This window comes from Triticum dicoccoides, chromosome 1A (assembly GCF_002162155.2).
Source record: "Triticum dicoccoides isolate Atlit2015 ecotype Zavitan chromosome 1A, WEW_v2.0, whole genome shotgun sequence".
Classification (NCBI taxonomy): domain Eukaryota; kingdom Viridiplantae; phylum Streptophyta; class Magnoliopsida; order Poales; family Poaceae; genus Triticum; species Triticum dicoccoides.
This window is the reverse complement of record NC_041380.1, coordinates 509,612,908-509,638,890: the sequence shown is the minus strand read 5'-3', so window position 1 is coordinate 509,638,890 and position 25,983 is coordinate 509,612,908. Positions and strand designations below refer to the sequence as shown.

The 25,983-nt window shown below is 44.4% G+C and overlaps 1 protein-coding gene across 1 annotated transcript; it reads left to right on the top strand.

The window, feature by feature from the left end:
* Positions 1-237: 237 nt before the first annotated feature.
* Positions 238-2,005, top strand: LOC119283886 (expansin-A4-like). The gene is made up of 3 exons (XM_037563249.1): positions 238-508; positions 607-919; positions 1,213-2,005. The coding sequence occupies exons 1-3, from the start codon at positions 370-372 to the stop codon at positions 1,514-1,516; spliced, it is 756 nt and encodes a 251-aa protein (XP_037419146.1). The 5' UTR covers positions 238-369; the 3' UTR covers positions 1,517-2,005.
* The last annotated feature ends 23,978 nt before the right edge of the window (positions 2,006-25,983 follow it).

Genomic DNA, 25,983 nt, shown 5'->3' with positions numbered 1-25,983 from the left:
CCAGCCGAGGACACTCGCATGTGCGCCTGATTTGTATGTATTAACTGCCGCGCGCCCCCGTGGCCGTGGTCACCCCGCACGTCAGAGCCGGCCTTCAATCTCCCATTTTCCTCCCTCTCCCTCTCCCACTCATCAAATCGTCAGGAAAAAAGAAGAAGTGATATTAACCTGCACGGCCCCGATCGAGCTTGCAATCCAACCGCCACCGGCACCGAGCTTTACTTTGGCTATATATACCCCGGCTGGGAGGAGGTAGCTCCTCACTGCCAACCAGCCATTTCGAGCCTAGCTAGCTTTAGACGCCATATCCCCTCGAAAGCTAAGCTAGCTTGCTGATACAGGGAAGCTCTCCCTCTCTCTCTCTCAGCAATGGCGGGCACCGGTGCTCTCTTCTTCCTCTTCTCCTCCTTCTGCCTCCTGGCCCGGCAGGCCGCGGCCGGCGGGTACGGCGGGTGGCAGAGCGCCCACGCCACCTTCTACGGCGGCGGCGACGCCTCCGGCACCATGGGTAAGTCCCCGCCGCCGCGGCTGGCGAATGCAATGCGTAAACGCCTGCCACACAGACACAGACACTCACGCGCGCGGGCTGTTTGTTGGGTTTTGCAGGCGGGGCATGCGGGTACGGCAACCTGTACAGCACCGGGTACGGCACGAACACGGCGGCGCTGAGCACGGCGCTGTTCAACGACGGCGCGGCGTGCGGGACGTGCTACGAGCTGCGCTGCGACAACGCCGGCAGCTCGTGCCGGCCGGGGTCCATCCTGGTGACGGCCACCAACTTCTGCCCGCCCAACTACGGCCTCCCCAGCGACGACGGCGGCTGGTGCAACCCGCCGCGCCCCCACTTCGACATGGCCGAGCCGGCCTTCCTCCACATCGCGCAGTACCGCGCCGGCATCGTGCCCGTCTCCTACAGAAGGTGAGAAGAAAATCAAAAAAGTTACAGTGTACCACGACCGACCGATCGAACCGATGGGTTAAATTGACCGGGCGTCGGTCGGCTTGAGGATACGCGAGGACCGCGGTTGGTTCGGCCCATAAGTTTGGGCGGGCCACACCGCTGCAGATATGTGATACGGTGCACGCCGATAGGCAGGCCACTGTCCACAGTACTTACATCGCATGTGCTGCGCCTTGTAATGTCGCAGCTTCACTGTCACCGTGTGTCACGTAGTGCTAATCCTGCATGTTACCCCTTGATCGATGGAGCAGGGTGCCGTGCGTGAAGAAGGGGGGCATCCGGTTCACCATCAACGGCCACTCCTACTTCAACCTGGTGCTGGTGACCAACGTGGGCGGCGCCGGCGACGCGCAGTCCGTGTCCATCAAGGGCACGCGCACCGGCTGGCAGGCCATGTCCCGCAACTGGGGCATGAACTGGCAGAGCAACACCTTCCTGGACGGCCAGTGCCTCTCCTTCCGGGTCACCTCCAGCGACGGCCGCACCGTCACCAGCAACGCCGCCGCGCCCGCCGGCTGGCACTTCGGCCAGACCTTCGAGGGCGCCCAGTTCTAGTCCGCTTCCTCCTCTTCTCTTCTCCACAAGCATAAGCGCTGGAGAGAAGAGACGGAGCACTATATTCAAGAATTATTTTGGCATTCGCGTGCGTGCGTGCAGGAGGAGGAAGAAAGGCCGGCCGGCCTCTTCGTTATAGTGAAGGAGGACGCTCCGGGCTACGCTGAGGCTGCTAATTAGCACCCGCTTAGACGCTTTCCTTCTCTCGATCAAAGTCTCAAGTTTACTGAAGACTCGAACAACCATCCATCAAGTACCGTACCGTACGTAGCAGCTTGGCACTCCTTGAAGAAGAAGAAGAAGAAGAAGAAGAAGAAGAAGAAGAAGAAGAAGAAGAAAAGAAGTTAATAATGGCAGTAGTTATGATCAGTACTAGAAGTACCTTTGGTGGTTTGTACCAGTACTAATTTGTACTACGGGGTGGTGGCCCTTGCGATGAAATTGAAGATTTGCAAGGCCATATTTATGGATCCATCCATGTTCTAGCTAGCTAGCTACCTAGCTGGCCACCCGTAGCCTCCATAGACCGAGTGTGGACGGACTTTGGCTGTTTGATGGGCTGTATCTTGTTGATGGTCACTCACATGGGCGGGGGACGCCTTGTGGGGCGTCCATGTCGTGCCTTTTCCGGAGAGGAGCCAGGGACAGCGCCCGTCGGTTGCCGTGCTCCGTTTCGTGTAGATGATAGGCCTCTGCAATGGGTCTGATCATCCATCGTCGACGGTTGCGTGAACGCCTCCGCACGCTCAAGTTGGTCGTAGGGTCGGCTCTCCTTCTGAAATGGCGCCATGGGAGCGTGCCGTCTAGGGGTGTGATTTCGCAGTCCAGAATTGGGCGGGCAAACCGCATCTTCCAGGGCTGGCGCGCTCGTCCTGAAGATGGTGTGCTGGCGGGACGTGATCGGGCGTGGACGAGAGCGTCCCATCGTGTCACGTTATCACGTACGCGTGACTATTGTTTCCACCATTTAGGATCACTGATGTGGTACTTGTGACTGCTCGTCATTCCTTCGCTGGACAAAATTAGCGCTCGACCGTAGAATTGTGGGCATCTTTCTCTACCTCTGATATGATAGCAACGGCTGAGGGTTTTTGTCGCTGTGACCGTGTTGTCGGTTTCGCTGATTTGACAGCAGCTTTGGAGGTTGATGTTGAAAGGATAGTTTTTTAAAATAATCATTTAAAAAATAATCATATATATTTCAGTACACAAATGTATTACAAAGAGTACACATGTGGTCATCACAAGAGACATACATAGATATCTTGCAATATTGCACGAAAGACTTCGCACGAAGTAAACTAGAATTTCACTTCGGCAGAATCTTGTGCCACGTCAAAACGTTGCCCACAACCGAAAGGATAGCTGAGAAAGAAGAAATCAGGTTCAAGGTGAGGATAAGGGATTTACATAAGATTCCTGTGAGAACTGAAATTACCACAAAAGATTGCCGTCTCTATGACATGCAAGCAAGAGGAAAAACTTTGAGTCTGTGGATATTGGCGACTTGGATGGAAATGGAAAAGATGATGCCCCTTTCAAGATGTCTGAAGTTGCTTCTGGAAGAATTGCTCTTGAAAGTTTGTCCTTGAAACAGTATGAAAATGTGATTGGAGGGAACAAAGATACTACTAATATAGCTGTGGGAATGGAGTACATTTGGTTGCTGATCCAAATGCTAAGATCTGCAGCCTTGTGATGGGGGAGGCTCCTCCTCCCGGTTTGCGGCCCGCCCTTCCCCGGCGGCCGGCGGCTCGCCTGGCGCAGTCCGGCGTTCTCCCCCGGCAGCGTGCTCCTGTGGAGGTGGTTCTGGGAGGCCTCGGTTGTGCCTCCGCCATCATGGCCATCAGATCTGTCCGGTTTGGCGCAGCGGGATTGCGGCCTGGGCTCCTCCAGCTCGCTAGGGTGCGCCCTGCTCGCTGCTGTCGGGGGCCGGCTGCTGGGTCCCATTGCAGTGCAGATGCAGGAGGCCGCTGGATCTGGCCCGTAGGCTGGCACGGAGGTATGGTGTTGGTGGCTTTCTAGTGCTGCCGGCGCAGTGGTTCTATGAGAGGTGGGTGGGCCAGCGGAGGTGCAGTTTGTGGGGGTGATGGTGGTGGGTAAGCTTCGGGCGAAAGCTTGTCCGTTCTTGCAGGATGACGGGGTCGGCATCCGTGGACGTCATCTCACCTCTCGGGAGGCGCCGCTGTGTAGACCTGTATCCTCTGCAACCCTCGGATCGTGCTCTTAGGATGAAAGCCAAAGGCCCGACTGGGTCAGGCGAGGGTGTCATCATTGTCGCTTCCCTCTTTGAGGCATCACCTTGAAGAACAACAGATCCCATTTGTGCGATCCATGGGCCGGACGCTCGTGACATTGTGGTCGGCAAATGTCCTTCTGGCAATGTGGATGTCTTTCGCGACTTCTTGTGTGGCAACGATGATGGCTTCGGGTGGAGCAGGTTTGCAGCTAAGTTTTGCTAGTCGGTCTCATCCAGCGTGTTCGAGGGGTCATCGGGCTTCACTTTGTCTTTCTGAAATCAGAGATGCTGAGGAGGGCCTTGTGGCGACGATGACACGAAATGAGTGGCCTGTTTCGATGCTAGCTCGGCATAGGCCCATCGCTTTTCTCTTGTGATGCTCGTCGACAGAGTCGGAGCTTCCTGGTCGTCGGCGTGTCTGGTTGACTGCTTGGCATTGGTCGACACAGGCCTCGGCGCTTGTTTGCAGTGAGGGCATATAGGCAGTCGCCTATGGTGGAGTCGGAGTCGCCTAGTCGAATGCGTGATGACGATGGCACCCGGTTGCAACCTCGATGGCGTGTGTGTGTTATTATGTCGGTTGGCATGTCGTCCTATGTGCCTTGTTTTTGCACGCATTTGTGATGGTTTTTACCCGATTTTCTGTTAATTAATCGGGCAACTCTCTTCGACCTTTTTAATGAATCAAACTCTAAGGGACCGTGTTTGAAAAAAAATGTTGAGATCTTGAAGAGACTGCAGGTTGCAGAGGAGATTGCTACTAGACAGGCAACTCAGTTGGTCACTTAATAAAGGACAAAGATATGGACATTCAAAAGAAAAGCTTTGAGTTGAATTAATTATACTACCTTAGATATAATATCTCAGGAAGGTAAATGGAGATGCACAGCCTGATAAGAAAGCTAGAATTTTAGAAGAGAGCTCAACTAGACAGAATTATGCAACAAGATGAACTTAAATGGAAACAAGGAGCAAAAATTACAGAACACCTTGAGGGAGAAGATAATACTAAATGCCTACATGCTAAAGCTAATGGAAGAAGGTAATACTCAATACCTACATGTTAAAGCTAATGGAAGAAGGCAACATACTCTAGTTTTTCACACACAAAAGAGTTTCCCTTCGTACGGTTTTCTTGTTTCTCTTGGCATTTCAGCCTTTTTTTAAAGATAAAATGTATATTTTATTTCTTAAAAAGATTCAACAAATTTTAAAAATCAAGATATTAAAAAGGTTCATAATATTTGTGAAACTTTGTGATTATTAGTTTTCAACAATATTTAAAAAGTTCACAATTATTTTTTGAATTTTTTTAAAAGGAGTTACAGAACTCCTTGAGGGAGAAGCTAATACTAAAACCTACATGCTGAAGCTAATGGAAGAAGGTAATACTCAGTACCTACACGTTAAAGCTAATGGAAGAAGGCAACATACTCTAGTTTTTGCACACAAAAAGAGTTTCCCTTAGTACGGTTTTCTTGTTTCTCTTGGCATTTCGGCCTGTTTTTTAGGCAAAAATATATTTTATTTTTAAAAAGATTCAAGAAATTAACAAAATCAAGATATTAAAAAGGTTCACAATATTTGTGAAACTTTGTGAATATTTATTTTCCACAACAAAAGTTCAGAATTATTTTTAGAAAAAAAATATTTTTTAAAGGAACATTTTATGAAATTTGTAACGATTAAAATTTCACATTTATTTTGTTAGATATTCTAAATGAAATATCACATTTATTTTTATGCTTCGCTTTTTTTTTGTTTTTCTATGGTTTTTTTTCTTATTCATTATAATTTGGTTTTCTTTGTATATTTCTAGGTTTATTCGGTATTTCTGGTTTCTTCGTTTTACTTTTGTTTCTTTTGTCGTATTTCATTGGTTTGGTTTTACAATACATGTCTATTCTCTTTTCAGATATATATACAACATTTAGTTTATAAGCGTTTAACAATTTTGAAATACATGTTTAACATTCTCTACAAAAACATGTTTTGAATTTATTTTCAATTACGTGTTAAATAGTTTTTCAAATACATGCTGAAATATTCCTAAAATGATAAAACACATTTGTTTTGTACTTTTAGTACATTCTACAAACTTCTCAATTTCATGAACACATTTTTCAAACTAGTGAAGATTTTTTTAATGTGACTTACATTTTTTGAATATACGAAACATTTTATTGAATTGCATGAACATTGCTTTTACAGTTGGACAAATACGTTTTTTTAAATATCTCATACATTGATTTCGAAATGTGTGAAATTTTATATTTTTCACATTTTTCGTACATATGGTGGACATTTTTCGTACATATGATTAAAATTTCATGTATTCATGATTAACATTTTTTACTTTTTATATTCGCATTTATAAATTTTTATACGAAAAGATATTTTTTGTACACATTTAACAATTTTCAACTGCAGGATTAATTTTTTTCAAATTTTTATGTAAAGTGCTTTTCTTACATATATATTACAAATATTTCAAAATATAAACACAGGTAAAAAAAGTGAAAAAACGAAAAAACGTGCATGATATCACTATGACATCAGGACGGCGCTGCAATTGATAACTGGGACGACCCAGGCAATTCCTATTTGGGGCTTCACGTGCCCATTACTGTGTATTTTACAAACGGGCGCATGAAACACCCCCATGCTGTGCCGGACCCTGTAGCTTTTTCTCTGTGTTTTTAATCTAACAAAAAATGCATGTTTGTTGTGAAATGAACCAGCAACCTTCCTCATCAAGGTACCCTGGTGTAACACCCAGCGGGATCTGGTAAGTTGCAACCTTTTCCTTCTTTTATTCTTCCTTTTTTTTCCTTTTTCATTTCTTTTCGTTTTTTGTCCTTTCTTCTTCTTCTTCATTTTTCTGTTTTTCATTTTTCATTTTTTGTTCTTCCTTGTTCGATGAATTTTTTGCAAACACGTGAACCTTTTCTCCAAAGCAATGAATTTTATGAAATTGGATGGACTTTTTCAAATTCGATGAACTTTTTTCCAATTTTGACGAACTTTTTTCAATATCCATTTTTTTCAAATTCGATGCTTTTTTCTAATTTCAATGAATTTTCTAAATCCATAACTTTTTTATTTTTGATTTTTTTTGCAAATTTGATGAACTTCTTTCAAATCATGAACTTTTTCCAAAATTCATGAACGTTTTTGAACTTATGATTATTTTGTTCTCTTTTTCACGGTCAACCGAACTCAGAGGAAATAAAATGTCATCGAATCTCGCTCTGCATGGGAGCTTTCCTGGCACCTGAAGCGCCCAATAGGACTACCCCTTCCTAGGGGCCGCAGTGCACGCACATAGCCGCGCCCCTGGGTTTCGCATTTGGGCTTGAGGAGGTGGAGCGGCCAAATAGTGTAGTGTCCCTCGCATTAGATTTCCACCCTCTTTTCTCGGTGTTTTTCTTGTTTTTTATGTTTTTTTATTAGTGTTATGTTCGTTCTTCTGTGTTTTCTTTGATTTGTTCCCTCGTTTTGTTCGATATATGACTACTTCTTTTAAATCCAAATTGTACATTTTATTATACAAGTGGAACACTTTTTTGACACACGTTGAACTTTTTCCAAATACACGATTTATATTTCCTTCAGTTGCTTGTTTTTAAAAAAAATCAAATACATGTCAACATTTTCCAAATACAAGCTGAACATTTTCTAATGGCACAAAGTATTTTTTTTGAAACTATGCGAACATTTTTTACACTGTACAATGTTTTGAAAAATATTACAAACATTTTTTGAAATGTGTGAATATTTTTTATTTAAATGTAATGTGAATTTTTTGGATGGTACTTATCATTTTTATAATATGCAAATATTTTATTAAAATGTCACCTATTTGTTTTTTGGCAAAACATGAACATTTTCATGAAATATCACAGACACTTTTTTGTCTGGACGAAATATATATTTTAATTATGCAAACAGAGTCATGAACATTTATTTTGAAGTATGTGAATATTTTTTAATGACATGAACAATTTTTGCAAATGCTATCAACACTTTTTTAAGTTGTGCAAACATTGTTTTACACTGCATGAGCAACTAAACATTTTTAGGATTTAAATAAAATATATATCCATTGCAAAAGTATAAACAAAAGTAATAAAAAAAACATGCGCTAGGAGCCAGCCCTCCCTCCTACGTCCGTTCATTGGGATGGAAGTTTTTTTAACACAGTATAGACGGACGCAAACGCTCATATACACGTGCATACACGCACACCTATGAACGCATACACGCATACCCTACCCCTATGAGCACCTCTAAAAGACTGAGCCGGCATATCATCTTGAAATTTACGAAGTCATCCTAGGCACCTCGTCGTCGACGGGAACGTCTCTTCTCACTGAATGCGCATTGCCGGAAATTCAGAAATAAATGCGAACACCAGAACTTGAACCCTGATGGCTGGGATACCACAATCCTTCTAACCATCCAACGACAGGTTGGTTCGCCATTGAGATGGTAGTTGCATCTGAGGCAAAGGGCTTTTCTGTCTCGCTATAAGCATGACCCCTCTTGGCTGCCTTGACTAGTTTAATCTTTGCCGGTGTGATCCTAGGGGCCACATATTAGAATGGCATTAAAGTAAGTACTTGGGCCCTAGTTACAAACGGGGGAAAGAAGGCCTAAATACGGAGATGAACCTACTACAAAAAGCTTGTGCCTCAGGGCATGGGCGTACATTTGCATTGAGAAGGAAATTGGCAGCTTAGGCATCAGGAACTTGCATGCAATCAACCAAGGACTTATTCTTTCAGCGGCATGGAAGTTGGCAAAAGAACCACATAGCCAGATGGCTTTGATCCTCAAGGCTAAGTATCACCATGACATGTCCATTTGGAGAGCCAAAGCAAACAAGCCGAAATCAACCTTCTGGGCTGCAATACTAAAGGTGAAGCCTCTCTTAATTTCAGCCTCTACCTATCAGATTATAGATGGTAATAGTTCGGTGTGGAGTTCTCCTTGGTTTTCAAGATAGGAAGGAATTTACGATCATTTAATTGTACAAGAGCAATCTTTTGTCTATCCTGCTATTGTTAGAGATCTTTGGTTGCCAAATAAAAAAGCTTGGAATGCGGGTCTAATTAATTTTTTGTTCTCTCATGAGATAGCTAATGATATTCTTCAGACTCCTATAGTTGCTGCTGCTGGACAAGATGCTTTGATTTGGAAACTAACACCTGCAGGAAATTTCTCGTCCAAAAGTGCATATAAGCATTGCTTCAACAACCTTGACCTACCAGCTAGACAACGATCGAAAGAGGTTCATCCTCAAATCATTGCTCTTCTTAATCAAGTTTGGCAGGACAAACTCATGGCGCCACGGGTACAGACATTTGCTTGGAGACTTCTTAGAAAAGCGCTTCCTACAGGTAAGAGAGCAAGTAAATTCTCTAAGCACATAGATGAAAACTGCTCCAGGTGTGGCAATACAGAGGATGAAATGCACATTTTTTCTTTGCCCTTTCTCTAAGGCAACGTGGTTTTGCTCACCTTGCTTTATTAAAACAGAAATCCTTGCTGTTGTTAACCATTCTATTCCTAACGTGATCCAAACTTTGCTTAACTCTGGCCAGCCACAAATTAATCTTTCTAACTTGTATACTTTTCTGTGGTGCGTGTGAAAATCTCGAAATGATGCTCTCTTTGCTAGGAAATTTTGCAGGCCCTCTCAGGTGTATGCAGTGGCAAACGCAATCATACAAGGAACCAAATTAGGAGAAATACCTACTGAAGCTCATGTTGTGCATTGCTTACATGACCAACTGGTGCAGCCGACAATACAAAATCCGGACTCTTTTCTAGGCAACACAATCTTTTGTGATGCTGCGTGGGAAATACATCCAGCTCACAGTCCTAAACAGGCAGGAATTGGAGTCTTCATCCAGGTTCAGAATAATGATCGAATCCATCAACTTCACATTGCAGCTATGTCTCCTATGGCTTCTTCTCCTCTCCAAGCTGAGACTTTTGGTCTCATGCTTGCAACCAGGCTGGCAGAAATACTCAATGTTCAGGACCCACACTTCTTTACGGATTGTTCAATGCTAGTTTCGGCAGTAAAAGAGACGGACATTCTCTCTGCTCCAGGTCCATGGGACAATAGGCCACTGCTTGCACAAATACAAAACAGTCCTTCTTTTTAGCGTGGCAAAGTTGCTCACATTAGCAGGGGAAACAATGTCAAGGCGCATCATCTTGCACATCTAGCTTTGAAAGTTCAAAACTGCCATGTATTATTTCGTTGCTTATGTCTTGATACAGGACTTTGTTCAACTAGGGAATCCCTCTCTGTATCCAGCGTGCTTCCTTTCACACGGATGTATATTGCGCATTTGTAAATCTGCGTGATGAATTTTCTTTATGCGAGATAAAAAAGTAATGCAATTTTAGGTCACATAGAATTGTATTTCATCATGAAACTTTACAAAAAAGCAGTATACATTCCAATGTGGACGTGCATTTGTTTTATTTTTTAAATTTCAAACTGATTTGCGATTTCTTAACAAGAAAATTAGGTTCCATGGAGGCCGAGCCCAATTAGCAATTTCCGCTCAACTCGTCACCCAAAAGTTTGTCTCCGTCTCTCCGACTAACTCCAATAAGAAGAGCTGGGGAAGTAAACTACGACGATTCTAACAAAACCCTGCATCATTTTCTCCCTGGGTCGTCAACCCATATGTTAAGGGCAACTCCATCGGCAATCACCAAATGGGCATCATCGAATGCCCGTGGACAAGTTCGGACGTGTCCCTTGTCTAGTGAAGAAGGGACAGAGAAGGGAGGAGATAGCAAAATGGGTTTGTGGTGGTGTGTGAGGCTAGGTTGGCAGCGTCTGCGGACATTCGGACTCCCCAAATCTCCCCTAGTTTGGGGGCGGTTTATAGGGCTCAGACGTCCAAACCAGTCTGCGAACATTGGTCCGAATATTTGAAAAAATATTTGGCGATCCACCTTGGAGAAGCCCTAGATCCGTGGGAATCTTCCCTAGGTGTAGTAGAGTTAGGGCATCTCCAATGACGACCCACAAATTTTCTCCCATATCCATCCGCGGATAAGGAGGACTAGTCTGTGGACACGGATGTGGGAGACGGCCATCTAGCCATAGCCGTATATATTCAAAACATCTGGCTAAATGAACCTACTAAAATCACTAAGTAAGCACTAAGCAAGGCTACTAATCACACCATCATAGCGAAAGCCAACCTTCCACCAAATCTAAGTATGCCATGCAATGACGGAAGGCAACCTTCCGCCACATCTAAGCATGCCATGCAATGGCGGAAGCCAACCTTCCGCCAAATGATATGAGCACCTTCCGCCAAATGACTGGCTAATTTGCTTAACCAAAAATATATTAATTAGCACCTTCCATCAAATGAAATACACTATTCAGTACTACCTTTCTCCAAAACGCTAGCTATCTGCTGCAATTAGCTCAATGCATTTCGCTAAATATTAGCCGTTTTTTTGGATAAAAAGGCAGGCCGCAGCCTACCTTATATATTCCAAAACCACACCAATGTCTGAGAATTGTCAGAGTACAAGAGGATGCTAGCTAGCTAGCTGCATCAGGAGAAGGGGTACAACAGGGTGTAGCTAACTTAAGAAGCGGTTGAAAGAAAATCCGCAATCCCAGTGCAATACTAGCCATCATGGGCGGACGCAGAGTACAGACAGTACGTGGCGTCTTTTTGTTGGTCATGCAGATATCCGGACTCCCGCAAAATTGCCTCATGTTTGACTCCGTTTTGTGAGAGAAAGTACGTCCGGATCGCGCCGCCGATCGATACAAGCTTATATTGGATGGCTTTCACGATCCAAACAACATGGTCTGTGGGAGGTTTACGGGTTGGTCTTGAAGGTGCCTTTACTGGACGTTTATGTACACACTGAGGCCGAAGCTGGCCCGCCCCCTACGTCCTCCCTCTTCCTTAATCCAAATCAGAAGCTGTTTATAATAGTTTCCTCACGTCCTCACCTACTCACACCTATCGCCCGATCCTGCCGTGATAGAACCAGGCACGTCACCACGGCCCTGTTGTAGGCATGCAACTCTGCTTCCGCCCTACGATCCTGGAACAGGGAGGCACGGGCAAATCCATGGTTTCCAGTCCTCCACCTACGAACTGCAGGCATTGTCGTCTCTTGAACTGCAGCAGCACAGTCATCACTCATCACTCATCAGCAGTCGCCGCCTGTAGTCTGTAGCCAGTAGATCTCGCGCCGTCCTGCACTGTCTCGGCCAGGACAAAGCGGCAGATCGCGGCGGTCACGTCAGTCCGTATCACGGCCGCCCGCGAGATGGCTGGCTGGACCGCACGGATCAGACGAACACCCCGGGGCAAATTTGACAAATTTAACTTGTGTATGAAATCAAATTACAGAATAAACTGTCCGTGAAACTATTTTACACGGCTGACCTTTTTGTGTGACGCCCGACACGAAGGCGCCACACTACATTGTGCAACGCCTCACAGATAGGCGCTACACGTCTGGCCAGCGTTGCACCCCAGACTGCCTAAAAATTGTGAAATCATTGTGCAAAGCCTAAGAGCTAGGCACTGCACTGTATAGTGTGGCGTCTACCTCTCAGACGTTGCACTAGTGGTTGCACTATAAAATGAAGCAACCATTAGTACAATGCCTAGAAGTTAGGCGCTACACTGTATAATGTGACGCCTAGCTCTCAGGCGCTGCACACTGACTTAGTAATTTTTGGATCACACGGGTGCGACGCTGGCCAGGCGTGTAGCACCTATCTGTGAGGCGTTGTACAGTGTAATATGACGCTTTCGTGTCGGGCGTCACACAAAAATATCAATCCCGTGAAATAGTTTCACGGACGGTTCATTCTATGATTTGATTTTGTTCATAGATCAAATTTATTAATTTTGCCACACCCCGGAGTCCCTCTTAGCAACCTACCGGCGGTTGGTTGGCGCTTGTCGTCGTCTCGCGGCCCCCGTAGTGTGGCGGCGGCGTGGCGCGATGAACGCGGCGCCTCATCGGTCTCTTGAGTGCTTCACCTGACCGAACCGGTAGGGACCGAGGACCAGTGGGCGCACGGACACGGGTAGCCAACGAGAGGATCTGATGCCAATCCCACACCGCCGGATACGATTCGTATGGACAGAGCCCCGCCCCTCGTGCGCTGCTGCTAATCATATGCGCCGGCTTTGTTCCATCGGCCCGGGCGGTCCTTGTTTTTTTCTCCGTCACCCATTCTTTTTGGCTTTCTCAAGTGTCAACCGTCAAGCAACTAAACAAAAGATTTGTAATGATCTCCATTGATTAATACAATCCTTTTTTCGCAAAAAAAAGCAACTAAACAAAAGATGAAAAGGGCGTGTGTTCGCAATAGAAGCAAAGGAGCGATGCGCTGCTCGTGTTTATTCTTTCTTACGAAAACGATCAGACATATTATAAAAATTCACCGAAAGTACAAAGCATCTCAAACATTCAAGGTGCTTTGGGGCCTACGGCAACCCTGTAGCATGTCGCTCTCTGGCGTGCCCTCTAGCATATCGTTCTATCTTCCCAGCCTAACTCTATGAGATGTTTTTTTTAGAATCACCGGGGGAGGAGTCCCTCCACCTGAATATATTACTCAAAGTGGTCATAATGCCAGGAGAGTGATCCAGTTTATAAGGAAAACCGGATCGAAAACCTTAACAAATTGGCCCCATTTATGAGGAAAACCACACAAGTAACAAGTGTTACAAAGAAAGGAGAGGAACAAGACGCCCAACATAAGGCAAGACCTAACTAGCATAGTAATAGGACCAAGTAGATGAGGGGTGCGTCGAGGGATCACAATACCAAGACTCTACAAACAGCCTAACGCACCGCACCGTCTTGCGTATCAAACCCCACAGCACAACAGAGGAGCATCCATAATCAACGAGTGCCAAAACTTAACACGAACCTTGTGCCCAAGCTTAACACGAACCTTGACTGAGCGCTCCGCCACGGAAGTTCAAGACAATTAGCAATGGGGGGAGGCGTCATTGCTTCGTCATTGAGCAAAGGTGAACCAAGACGAGACCAAGAGCCCGAGGCTCGCCTCAACAGAATAGGGTCATGAGCATGCATAGAAGCAGGCTGGAGACCACACGTAGGACAGCCGAAGAGAAACACCTGAAGAAGAAACACCACCCTCAGTCTTGAGCAGGCCGCACCACCACCACCAAACGCACCACCCACAGCCACACACAGCAACAGACGTCGTTGTTTGGGTCTCCAAGACGACGCCTCCAAGGAGGTAGTGTTGTCGAGCACACAACACCGTCATCCGATCCGACAAACCCGATCTTGAGTTTTTACCCGGAGACCACAAACAAAGAACTGTAGGTGTTGTAGCTCCACGACAGCACCTCCTACGAGGAAAACGACGTTTGTAGACGCCGCTGCCGCCGGCATCAGCATAGCCGAGGCAGGGTTCTCACCCGGAGTTTGAGCACATCCTACAACAATACGGCAGCCGACCAGCACCGCCGTCGAGCCCTCCAACGATGAAGAAGCACGACGAACCGCCTCAGCCAGCCGCACCTCGCGGAGACCACAGATGGCCAAACTCAACACTAGACGCCAGATCCATCAATGGTCGGCCGGATGCAGAGCCACCGGACGCAACGCGAGCCACCGTGCCCCACCAAGCACCATGCCGGCAAGGAGCAGAGGTGCGCTGCCCGAGGCCAAGAACCACCATGGTTCCGGCCTGCAACCATACATCAGGCACGCCGACGCGCCCCGTGCGCGCCACCGCACGCCTGCCGAAGGCCAGAACCGAAGCGCCCGCAGTGTAGACTGAAGGCGGGGGGATCGAACCTTGCTGTTGCAGCACCACCACCAAGAGCCGCAGCCGGCGCGACGTACACCACCAGACCAAAATCACCAGGCAAGGAGCACGGGCTGCCACCCCGAAGCTCCGGATCCAGCCGCACGAAGATGCCACCACGAGCTGCCACCACCAGATCCACCCAAAGCTGCCACACAAGCTCTAGCTCCAGATCCGCCCGATGCAGCTCCAGATCCGCCCGCCAGACAGCCACACGACCACCGTCCCGCTGGAGGTCGCCGGCGAGGACGACGGGTACTCCAGCCGCCCCTCCGCCGCGCACCAGCCTCCCGCGCGGGGCCTCCACGGCCGTTCGCCCACCACCGCACCAGATCCGCGCGAGAGGGCCTCGGATCCGCCGCCCTGCCGGAGAAGAGGACCTCCGGCCGTCGGTGCCGCTGACGAGATGAACCACCCGCTGGCTCCATGGCCGTGCACCGACGAGCACACGCATCACCCCACCAAGGCCGCCATGTCGTGGTCTCCAGCCCTGAACTCACCGGCGCGCACGGCCCCCGGACCACCAGCGTCGCCGGACGCCAAGAGCAGCAGATCCGCCCCCATTGCACCGTGAAATGGCCCCACCGCCGCCGACGCCGCCCGGGCTTTGCCCTGGCGACGCCCTCCGGCGGCGGTGAGGGGAGAGCAGGAGGAGGGCGTGCCTTAGGTGGCCGGGTCTGGGGCGCCCCGGTGCAGCCCGTGGAGCCGCACGGGAGCGTTGTGACTTCCGGCCTCTGACTCTATGAGATGGTGATTGACAACTACGGAAACCTACACGGTTAATTTATGTCATCAAACCCTGTTTATCGGATCAAACTCCATGCCCCACTGGAGACTTACCTGGAGGAAATGGGCACCTGTAAGGATTTGTTTTTCGTGTGGCTAGCTATTCAAGGTTGTTGCATGCCTGGCAAGGCATAGCCTGCCACACGATGACACCCGCGCGCTCTGTGACCAGGTGATGAAGACCACGAACCACCTTCTTCTACACTACCTTTTCTCCAAGTTTATCCAACATGAAATTCTTGCTTGGTGCCATGCTCTCACTGCCCTATCCGACGCTGATGACTCCTTCCTAAATTGGTGGGCGTCCTCTACTACCAATGCACCAACTGCCATGCACAAGGACATAGCCTCCCTCATGTTGCTCACTGCATGGTCCATCTGGAGGCATCAAAATTTTTGCATCTCTGACAACGCCGGCCCCTCCACCGCAAACTCGTTACAGTCTTTGTCGGTGTCAAAACCGGCAGATCTCGGGTAGGGGGTCCTGAACTGTGCGTCTAAGGCAGATGGTAATGCTACGTCTTGAGCCATCGCGACAGACAAGCAATCTAACACACAGGCACACAAAAAGCAAGCGGACAAAAGAGACAAACAGAGAGGGAGGATAGAGAGAGAGGGCGAATAAAATGGCAAGGGTGAATTGGGGGGAGAGGAAAATGAGAGGCAAATGGCAAATAATGTAATGCGAGAGATAGAGATTGTGATGGGTACTTGGTATGCTGACTTTTTGCGTAGACTCTCCAGCAACGGCGCCAGAAATCCTTCTTGCTACGTCTTGAGCTTGCGCTGGTTTTCCCCGAAGAGGAAGGGATGATGCAGCAGAGTAGCGTAAGTATTTCCCTCAACTTTTGAGAACCAAGGTATCAATCCAGTAGGAGCCCACGCTCAAGTCCCTCGTACCTGCACAAAGTGATAGCTACTCGCAACCAACGCGATTAGGGGTTATCAAGCCCTTCACGGTCACTTACCAGAGTGAGATCTGATATATAGAATATTTTTGGTATTTTTGATATATATGTATATATATATATGCAAAGTAAAAAGTAAAGGCAAAGTAAATAGCAAAGCAATATAAAAGTGATGGAGATTGATATGATGAGAATAGACCCGGGGGCCATAGGTTTCACTAGTGGCTTCTCTCAAGAGCATAAGTATTCTACGGTGGGTGAACAAATTACTGTTGAGCAATTGATAGAATTGTGCATAATTATGAGAATATCTAGGCATGATCATGTATATAGGCATCACGTCCGTGACAAGTAGATCAAAACGATTCTGCATCTACTACTATTACTCCACTCATTGGCTGCTATCCAGCATGCATATAGAGTATTAAGTTAAAAACAGAGTAACACCTTAAGCAAGATGACATGATGTAGAGAGATAAATTCATGCAATATGAAATAAACCCCATCTTGTTATCCTCGATGACAACGATACAATACGTGCCTTGCTGCCCCTTCTGTCATTGGGTAAGGACACCGCAAGATCGAACCCAAAGCTAAGCACTTCTCCCATGGCAAGAACTACCAATCTAGTTGGCCAAACCAAACGGATAATTCGAAGAGACTTGCAAAGATAACCAATCATGCATAAAAGAATTCAGAGAAGATTCAAATATTATTCATAGATAGACTTGATCATAAGCCCACAATTCATCGTTCTCAACAAACACACCGCAAAAAGAAGATTACATCGAATAGATCTCCACGAGAGAGGGGAGAACTTTGTATTGAGATTCAAAGAGAGAGAAGAAGCCATCTAGCTACTAACTATGGACCCGAAGGTCTGAGGTAAACTACTCACACTTCATCGGAGGGGCTAGGATGATGTAGAAGCCCTCCGTGATGACGACCCTCTTCCGGCGGAGCTTCGGAACAGGCCGCAAGATGGGATCTCGTGGATAGAGAAAGTTGCGGCGGTGGAATTAGGGTTTTTGGCTCCTGTTCTGATCGTTTGGGGGTACGTGTGTATATATAGGAGGAAGGAGTACGTCGGTGGAGCACCGAGGTGCCCACGAGGCAGGGGGCGCGCCCTAGGGGGGGCGCCCCCCACCCTCGTGACCACCTCTTTGATCCCTTGCAGTAGGGTCCAAGTCTACTGGATCACGTTCGGTGAGAAAATCACGTTTCTGAAGATTTTATTCCGTTTGGACTCCGTTTGATATTCTGTTTATCCGAAACACCGAAATAGGCAAAAAACAGCAATTCTGGGCTGGGCCTCCGGTTAATAGGTTAGTCCCAAAAATAATATAAAAGTGGAAAATAAAGCCCAATATAGTCCAAAACAGTAGATAATATAGCATGGAGCAATCAAAAATTATAGATACGTTGGAGACATATCAGGTAACAGGAGGCCGGGGACACGATGTTTACCCAGGTTCAGGCCCTCTTGATGGAGATAATACCCTATGTCCTGCTTGATTGATCTTGATGATATAAGTATTACAAGAGTTGATCTACCACGAGATCGTAGAGGCTAAACCCTAGAAGTCAGCCTATGGTATGATTGTATATTGTCCTACGAACTAAACCCTCCGGTTTATATAGAGACCGAAGGGGGCTAGGATTACACAGAGTCGGTTACAAGGGAGGAGATCTACATATCCGTATTGCCAAGCTTGCCTTCCACGCCAAGGTGTGTCCCATCCGAACACGAGATGAAGTCTTCAATCTTGTATCTTCATAGTCCAACAGTCCGGCCAAAGGATATAGTCCGGCTGTGCGGAGACCCCCTAATCCATGACTCCCTCAGTAGCCCCTGAACCAGGCTTCAATGACGATGAGTCCGGCGCGCAGATTTGTCTTCTGCATTGCAAGGCGGGTTCTTCTTCTAAATACTCCATAAAAGATTCTGAACACAAGAATAGTGTCCGCTCTGCAAAATAAGTTCCACATACCACCATAGAGAGAATAATATTTCCACAAATCTAATCTGCTGACACGTTTAGCAACACGACATCATGCCATGGCCCCAGTGGCGGAGCCACCTCCCGGCGACCCTGGGCAGCTGCCCGGGCTCTGCCTAGAAACTCCCATTTGATTATAAAAGAAGATGAAGAATTAATCATCAGTTATAGTGGGCAAATGACCTTATGAACCACATCCCTTGGTATTTTGCCCCGGCTCCATTGATTGGCTAGCTCCGCCACTGCATGGCCCGGTCTTTATTCGAACCGTTTTTTCTTAACCAGCACTGCACATATCACGAGGCAGTTTACTTGACACATCTTGTCAAAGCAGAGATCGTGTCCCCTTATTACGGGAGTCTCATCAATACGAACATTGGTAACCCAATCGTGCCTGTTGCTATGTCTTGAGCTTGCGTTGGTTTTCCTCGAAGAGGAAGGGATGATGCAGCAGAGTAGCGTAAGTATTTTCCTCAGTTTTTGAGAACCAAGGTATCAATCCAGTAGGAGGCCACGCTCAAGTCCCTCGTACCTGCACAAAGCGATAGCTACTCGCAACCAACGCGATTAGGAGTTGTCAATCCCTTCACGGTCACTTACGAGAGTGAGATCTGATAGATATAATATTTTTGGTATTTTTGGTATAAAGATGCAAAGTAAAAAGTAAAAGCAAAGTAAAAGCAAAGCAAGATTAAAGTGATAGAGATTGATATGATGAGAATAGACCCGGGGGCCATAGGTTTCACTAGTGGCTTCTCTCAAGAGCATAAGTATTCTACGGTGGGTGAACAAATTACTGTTGAGCAATTGACAGAATTGAGCATAGTTATGAGAATATCTAGGCATGATCATGTATATAGGCATCACGTCCGTGACAAGTAGAATGAAACGATTCTACATCTACTACTATTACTCCACTCATCGACCGCTATCCAGTATGCATATAGAGTATAAGTTAAAAACAGAGTAACGCCTTAAGCAAGATGACATGATGTAGAGAGATAAATTCATGCAATATGAAATAAACCCCATCTTGTTATCCTCGATGGCAACGATACAATACGTGCCTTGCTGCCCCTTCTGTCACTGGGTAAGGACACCGCAAGATCGAACCCAAAGCTAAGCACTTCTCCCATGGCAAGAACTACCAATCTAGTTGGCCAAACCAAACGGATAATTCAAAGAGCCTTGCAAAGATAACCAATCATACATAAAAGAATTCAGAGAAGATTCAAATATTTTTCATAGATAGACTTGATCATAAACCCACAATTCATCAGTCTCAACAAACACACCGCAAAAAGAAGATTACATCGAATAGATCTCCACAAGAGAGGGGGGAACTTTGTATTGAGATTCAAAGAGAGAGAAGAAGCCATCTAGCTACTAACTATGGACACGAAGGTCTGAGGTAAACTACTCACACTTCATCGGAGAGGCTAGGATGATGTAGAAGCCCTCCGTGATGACGACCCTCTTCCGGCGGAGCTTCGGAACAGGCCCCAAGATGGGATCTCGTGGATACAGAAAGTTGCGGTGGTGGAATTGGGTTGTTGGCTCTGTTTTGATTGTTTGGGGGTATGTGTGTATATATAGGAGGAAGAAGTATGCCGGAGGAGCAACGAGGGGCCCACGAGGCAGGGGGCGCACCCTAGGGGGGCGCCCCCCACCCTCATGACCGCCTCTTTTGTTCCTTGGAGCAGGGTCCAAGTCTCCTGGATCACGTTCGGTAAGAAAATCACGTTCCCGAAGATTTTATTCCGTTTGGACTCCGTTTGATATTTTGTTTATCCGAAACACTGAAATAGGCAAAAAAACAGCAATTCTGGGCTGGGCCTCCGGTTAATAGGTTAGTCCCAAAAATAATATAAAAGTGGAAAATAAAGCCCAATATAGTCCAAAATAGTAGATAATATAGCATGGAGCAATCAAAAATTATAGATACGTTGGAGACGTATCAGGCATCCCCAAGCTTAATTCCTGCTCGTCCTCGAGTAGGTAAATGATAAAAAGAGAATGTTTGATGCGGAGTGCTACTTGGCATAATTTCAATGCAAATCTTCTTAATTGTGGTATGAATATTCATATTAGAAAGATTCAAAACAAAAGTTTATATTGACATAAAAAATAATAATACTTCAAGCATACTAACAAAGCAATTATGTCTTCTCAAAATAACATGGACAAAGAAAGTTATCCATACAAAATCATATAGTCTGGCTATGCTCCATCTTCACCACAAAAAGTATTTAAATCATGCACAACCCTGATGACAAGCCAAGCAATTGTTTCATACTCTAAATTTTTTAAAACTTTTTCAATCTTCACGCAATACATGAGCGTGAGCCATGGATATAACACTATAGGTGGAATAGAATGGTGGTTGTGGAGAAGACAAAAAGGAGGGGAAGATAGTCTCACATCAACTAGGCGTAGCAACGGGCTATGGAGATGCCCATCACTAGATATCAATGTGAGTGAGTAGGGATTGCCATGCAACGGATGCACTAGAGCTATAAATGTATGAAAGCTCAAAAAGAAACTAAGTGGGTGTGCATCCAACTTGCTTGCTCACGAAGACCTAGGGGAATTTGAGGAAGCCCATCATTGGAATATACAAGCCAAGTTCTATAATGTAAAATTCCCACTAGTATATGAAAGTGACAACATATGAGACTCTCTATATAAAGAACATGGTGCTACTTTGAAACACAATATATGAGACTCGCTATATCATGGTGCTACTTTGAAGCACAAGTGTGGAAAAAAGGATAGTAGCATTGCCCCTTTTTATTTATTTTCTTTTTTGGGGCCTTCTTTTTTTTCTTTGGCCTTTCTCATTTTTTTATTGAGACAATGCTCTATTGAATGATGATCATCACACTTTTATTTATTTACAACTCAATGATTACAACTCGATTCTAAAACAAAGTATGACTCTATATGGATGCCTCCGGCGGTGTACCGGGATATGCAATGAATCAAGAGTGACAAGTATGAAGAAATTATGAACGGTGGCTTTGCCACAAATACTATGTCAACTACATGATCATGCTAAGCAATATGACAATGATGAATGTGTCATGATGAACTAGATGGTGGAAAGTTGCATGGCAATATATCTCGGAATGGCTATGGAAATGCCATAATAGGTAGGTATGGTGGCTGTTTTGAGGAAGGTATATGGTAGGTGTATGATACCGGCGAAAGGTGCGCGGTATTAGAGTGGCTAGCAAAGGTGGAAGGGTGAGAGTGCGTATAATCCGTGGACTCAACATTAGTCATAAAGAACTCATATACTTATTGCAAAAATCTAGAATTTATCAAAGTAAAGTACTACGCGCATGCTCCTAGGGGGATAGATTAGGAGGAAAAGACCATCGCTCGTCCCCGACCGCCACTCATAAGGAAGACAATGAATAAATAAATCATGCTCCGACTTCGTCACATAACGGTTCACCATACGTGCATGCTACGGGAATCACAAACTTTAACACAAGTATTCTTTAAATTCACAACTACTCAACTAGCATGACTTTAATATTATCACCTCCATATCTCAAAACAATTATCATGTTTCAATCTTTTCTTAGTATTCAACACACTCAAAAGAAAGTTTCACAAATCTTGAATACCAAGCATATTATTATTAAGCAAATTACCATGCTATTAAGAGACTCTCAAAATAATTTAAGTGAAGCATGAGAGATCAATAGTTTATTTAAAACGAATCCACCACCCTGCTCTAAAAGATCTAAGTGAAGCACATCGAGCAAAATTATAACGCTCAAAAGATATAAGTGAAGCACATAGAGTATTCTATCAAATTTTAATCCATGTATGGCTCTCTCAAAAGGTGTGTACAGAAAGGATGATTGTGGCATACTAAGACACAAAGACACAAATAATGCAAGACGCTCCAAGCAAAACACATATCATGTTGGTGAATAAAAATATAGCTCCAAGTAAATTACCGATGGAAGTGGACGAAAGAGGGGATGACTTCCGGGGCATCCCCAAGCTTTGACTCTTTGGTGTCCTTGGCTTATCTTGGGAGTGCCATGGTCATACCCAAGCTTAGTCTCTTTCCACTCCTTGTTCCATGATCCATCAAAAGAATTCACCCAAAACTTGAAAACTTCACAACACAAAACTCAAAATAGAAAACTCGTGAGCTCCGTTAGCGAAAGAAAACAAAAGACCACTTCAAGGTACTGTAATGAACTCATTCTTTATTTATATTGGTGTTAAACCTACTGTATTCCAAATTCTCTATCGATTATAAACTATTTTACTAACCATAGATTCATCAAAATAAGCAAATAACACACGAAAAACAGAATCTGTCAAAAACAGAACAGTCTGTAGTAATCTGTAGCTAGAGCAAGATCTGGAACCCCAAAAATTATAAAATAAATTTCTGGACGTGAGGAATTTATCTATTAATCATCTGCAAAAAGAATTAACTAAATAGCACTCTTCAGATAAAAATTAAAGCAGTTCTCGTGAGCGCTAAAGTTTCTGTTTTTTACATCAAGTTCAACAAGACTTTCCCCAAGTCTTCCCAACGGTTCTACTTGGCACAAACACTAATTAAACACAAAAAACACAACCAAAACAGAGGATAAATAATTTATTTATTACTAAGCAGGAGCAAAAAGCAAGGAATAAAAATAAAATTGGGTTGCCTCCCAACAAGCGCTATTGTTTAACGCCCCTAGCTAGGCATAAAAGCGAGGATAGATCTAGTTATTGCCATCTTTGGTAGGCAATCCATAAGTGGCTCTCATGATAGTTTCATATGGTAATTTTATTTTATTTCTAGGAAAGTGTTCCATGCCCTTTTTTAATGGAAATTGAAATCTAATATTTCCTTCCTTCATACCAATAATCGCACCAACCGTTCTAATAAAAGGTCTACCAAGAATAATAGGGCAAGAAGGATTGCAATCTATATCAAGAACAATGAAATCTACGGGCACATAATTCCTATTTGCAACAATAAGAACATCATTAATCCTTCCCATAGGTTTCTTAATAGTGGAATCCGCAAGATGCAAGTTTAGAGAGCAATCATCAAAATTACGGAAATCTAGCAAATCACACAAAGTCTTGGGAATAGTAGAGACACTAGCACCCAAATCACACAAAGCATAAAACTCATGATCTTTAATTTTAATTTTAATAGTTGGTTCCCACTCATCATAGAGTTTTCTAGGGATAGAAACTTTCAACTCAAGTTTTTCTTCATAAGATTGCATCAAGGCATCAACAATATGTTCGGTGAAGGCTTTATTTTGACTATAAACATGTGGAGAATTTAGCATGGATTGAAACAAGGAAATACAATCAATTAAAGAGCAACTTTCATAATTAAATTCCTTGAAATCCAATATAGTGGGTTTTTCAACATCTAGATTTTTATTTCTTTCAATCCCACTTTCATCAATTTCATCATTAAGATCTAAATACTCCGAATTTTTAGAACGCCTTCTAGGTAAAGGAAGATCATATTCAGTTTCATCAAGATTCATATTGCAAAACAAAGATTTAATAGGGGACACATCAATAACTTTTAGATCTTCATCTTCATTTTCATAGGAATTGGAAGAACACGCTTTAATAAAGGCATCTTTGGAAGCACGCATCCTAGCGGTTCTTTCCTTGCACTCATCAATGGAAATTCTCATGGCTTTGAGAGACTCATTGATATCATGTTTAGGAGGAATAGATCTAAGCTTTCAAGAATCAACCTCAAGAGAAATTCTATCAACGTTTCTAGCCAAATCATCAACTTTAAGCAGTTTTTCCTCAAGCAAAGCATTAAAATTCTTTTGTGAATTCATAAACTCTTTAACACTAGTCTCAAATTCAAAGGGCATCTTATTATAATTTCCATAAGAGTTGTTGTAGGAATTCCGATAATTATTAGAAGGATTACTAGGATATGGCCTAGGATTAAAATTCCCTCTATAAGCATTGTTACCAAAATTATTCCTACCAACAAAATTCACATCCATAGATTCATTGTTATTCTCAATCAAAGTAGACAAAGGCATATCATTAGGATCAGAAGAAACACTCTTAGTAGCAAATAATTTCATAAGTTCATCCATCTTTCCACTCAACACATTGATTTCCTCTATCGCATGCACTTTTTTATTAGAAGATCTTTCAGTATGCCATTGAGAATAATTAACCATAATATTATCTAGGAGTTTAGTAGCATCTCCTAAAGTGATTTCCATAAAAGTGCCTCCCGCGACCGAATCTAAAAGATTTCTAGAAGCAAAATTCAATCTAGCATAAAAATTTTGTATAATCATCCACAAATTCAAACCATGAGTAGGGAAATTACGTATCATTAATTTCATTCTCTCCCAAGCTTGTGCAACACGTTCATGATCAAGTTGTTTAAAGTTCATAATATCGTTTCTAAGAGAGATGATCTTAGCGGGAGGAAAAATACTTAGAGATAAAAGCATCTTTGCACTTGTTCCATGAATCAATACTATTCTTAGGCAAAGACGAAAACCAAGCTTTAGCACGATCTCTAAGCGAAAAAGGAAATAGCTTCAATTTAACGACATCATTATTGACATCTTTTTTCTTTTGCATGTCACATAAATCAACGAAGCTATTCAGATGAGTAGCAACATCTTCACTAGGAAGACCGGCGAATTGATCTTTCATAACAAGATTCAACAAAGAAGTATTAATTTCACAAGATTCAGCATCGGTAAGAGGAGCAATCGGAGTTCTAAGGAAATCATTATTATTGGTATTGGTGAATTCACACAATTTAGTAGTATCTTGAGCCATCGCGACAAACAAGCAATCTAACACACGAGCAAACAAAAAGCAAGCGGGCAAAAGAGGCAAATAGAGAGGGAGGATAGAGAGAGAGAGGGCGAATAAAATGGCAAGGGTGAATTGGGGGGGGGAGAGGAAAACGAGTGGCAAATGGCAAATAATGTAATGCGAGAGATAGGGATTGTGATGGGTACTTGGTATGTTGACTTTTTGCGTAGACTCCCCGGCAATGGCGCCAGAAATCCTTCTTGCTACGTCTTGAGCTTGCGTTGGTTTTCCCCGAAGAGGAAGGGATGATGCAGCAGAGTAGCGTAAGTATTTCCCTGAGCTTTTGAGAACCAAGGTATCAATCCAGTAGGAGCCCACGCTCAAGTCCCTCGTACCTGCACAAAGCGATAGCTACTCGCAACCAACGCGATTAGGGGTTGTCAATCCCTTCACAGTCACTTACGAGAGTGAGATCTGATAGATATAATATTTTTGGTATTTTTGGTATAAAGATGCAAAGTAAAAAAGTAAAAGCAAAGTAAAAGTAAAGCAAGATTAAAGTGATAGAGATTGATATGATGAGAATAGACCCGGGGGCCATAGGTTTCACTAGTGGCTTCTCTCAAGAGCATAAGTATTCTATGGTGGGTGAACAAATTACTGTTGAGCAATTGACAGAATTGAGCATAGTTATGATAATATCTAGGCATGATCATGTATATAGGCATCACGTCCGTGATAAGTAGATCGAAACGATTCTGCATCTACTACTATTACTCCACTCATCGACCGCTATCCAGCATGCATCTAGAGTATTAAGTTAAAAACAGAGTAATGCCTTAAGCAAGATGACATGATGTAGA

Bases quoted from the DNA above. Each gene is read 5' to 3' on its own strand.
- LOC119283886 (XM_037563249.1), top strand. From the start codon at position 370: ATGGCGGGCACCGGTGCTCTCTTCTTCCTCTTCTCCTCCTTCTGCCTC. The intron at 509-606 runs GTAAGTCCCCGC...TGGGTTTTGCAG, and splicing joins CGACGCCTCCGGCACCATGG to GCGGGGCATGCGGGTACGGC. The intron at 920-1,212 runs GTGAGAAGAAAA...TCGATGGAGCAG, and splicing joins GTGCCCGTCTCCTACAGAAG to GGTGCCGTGCGTGAAGAAGG.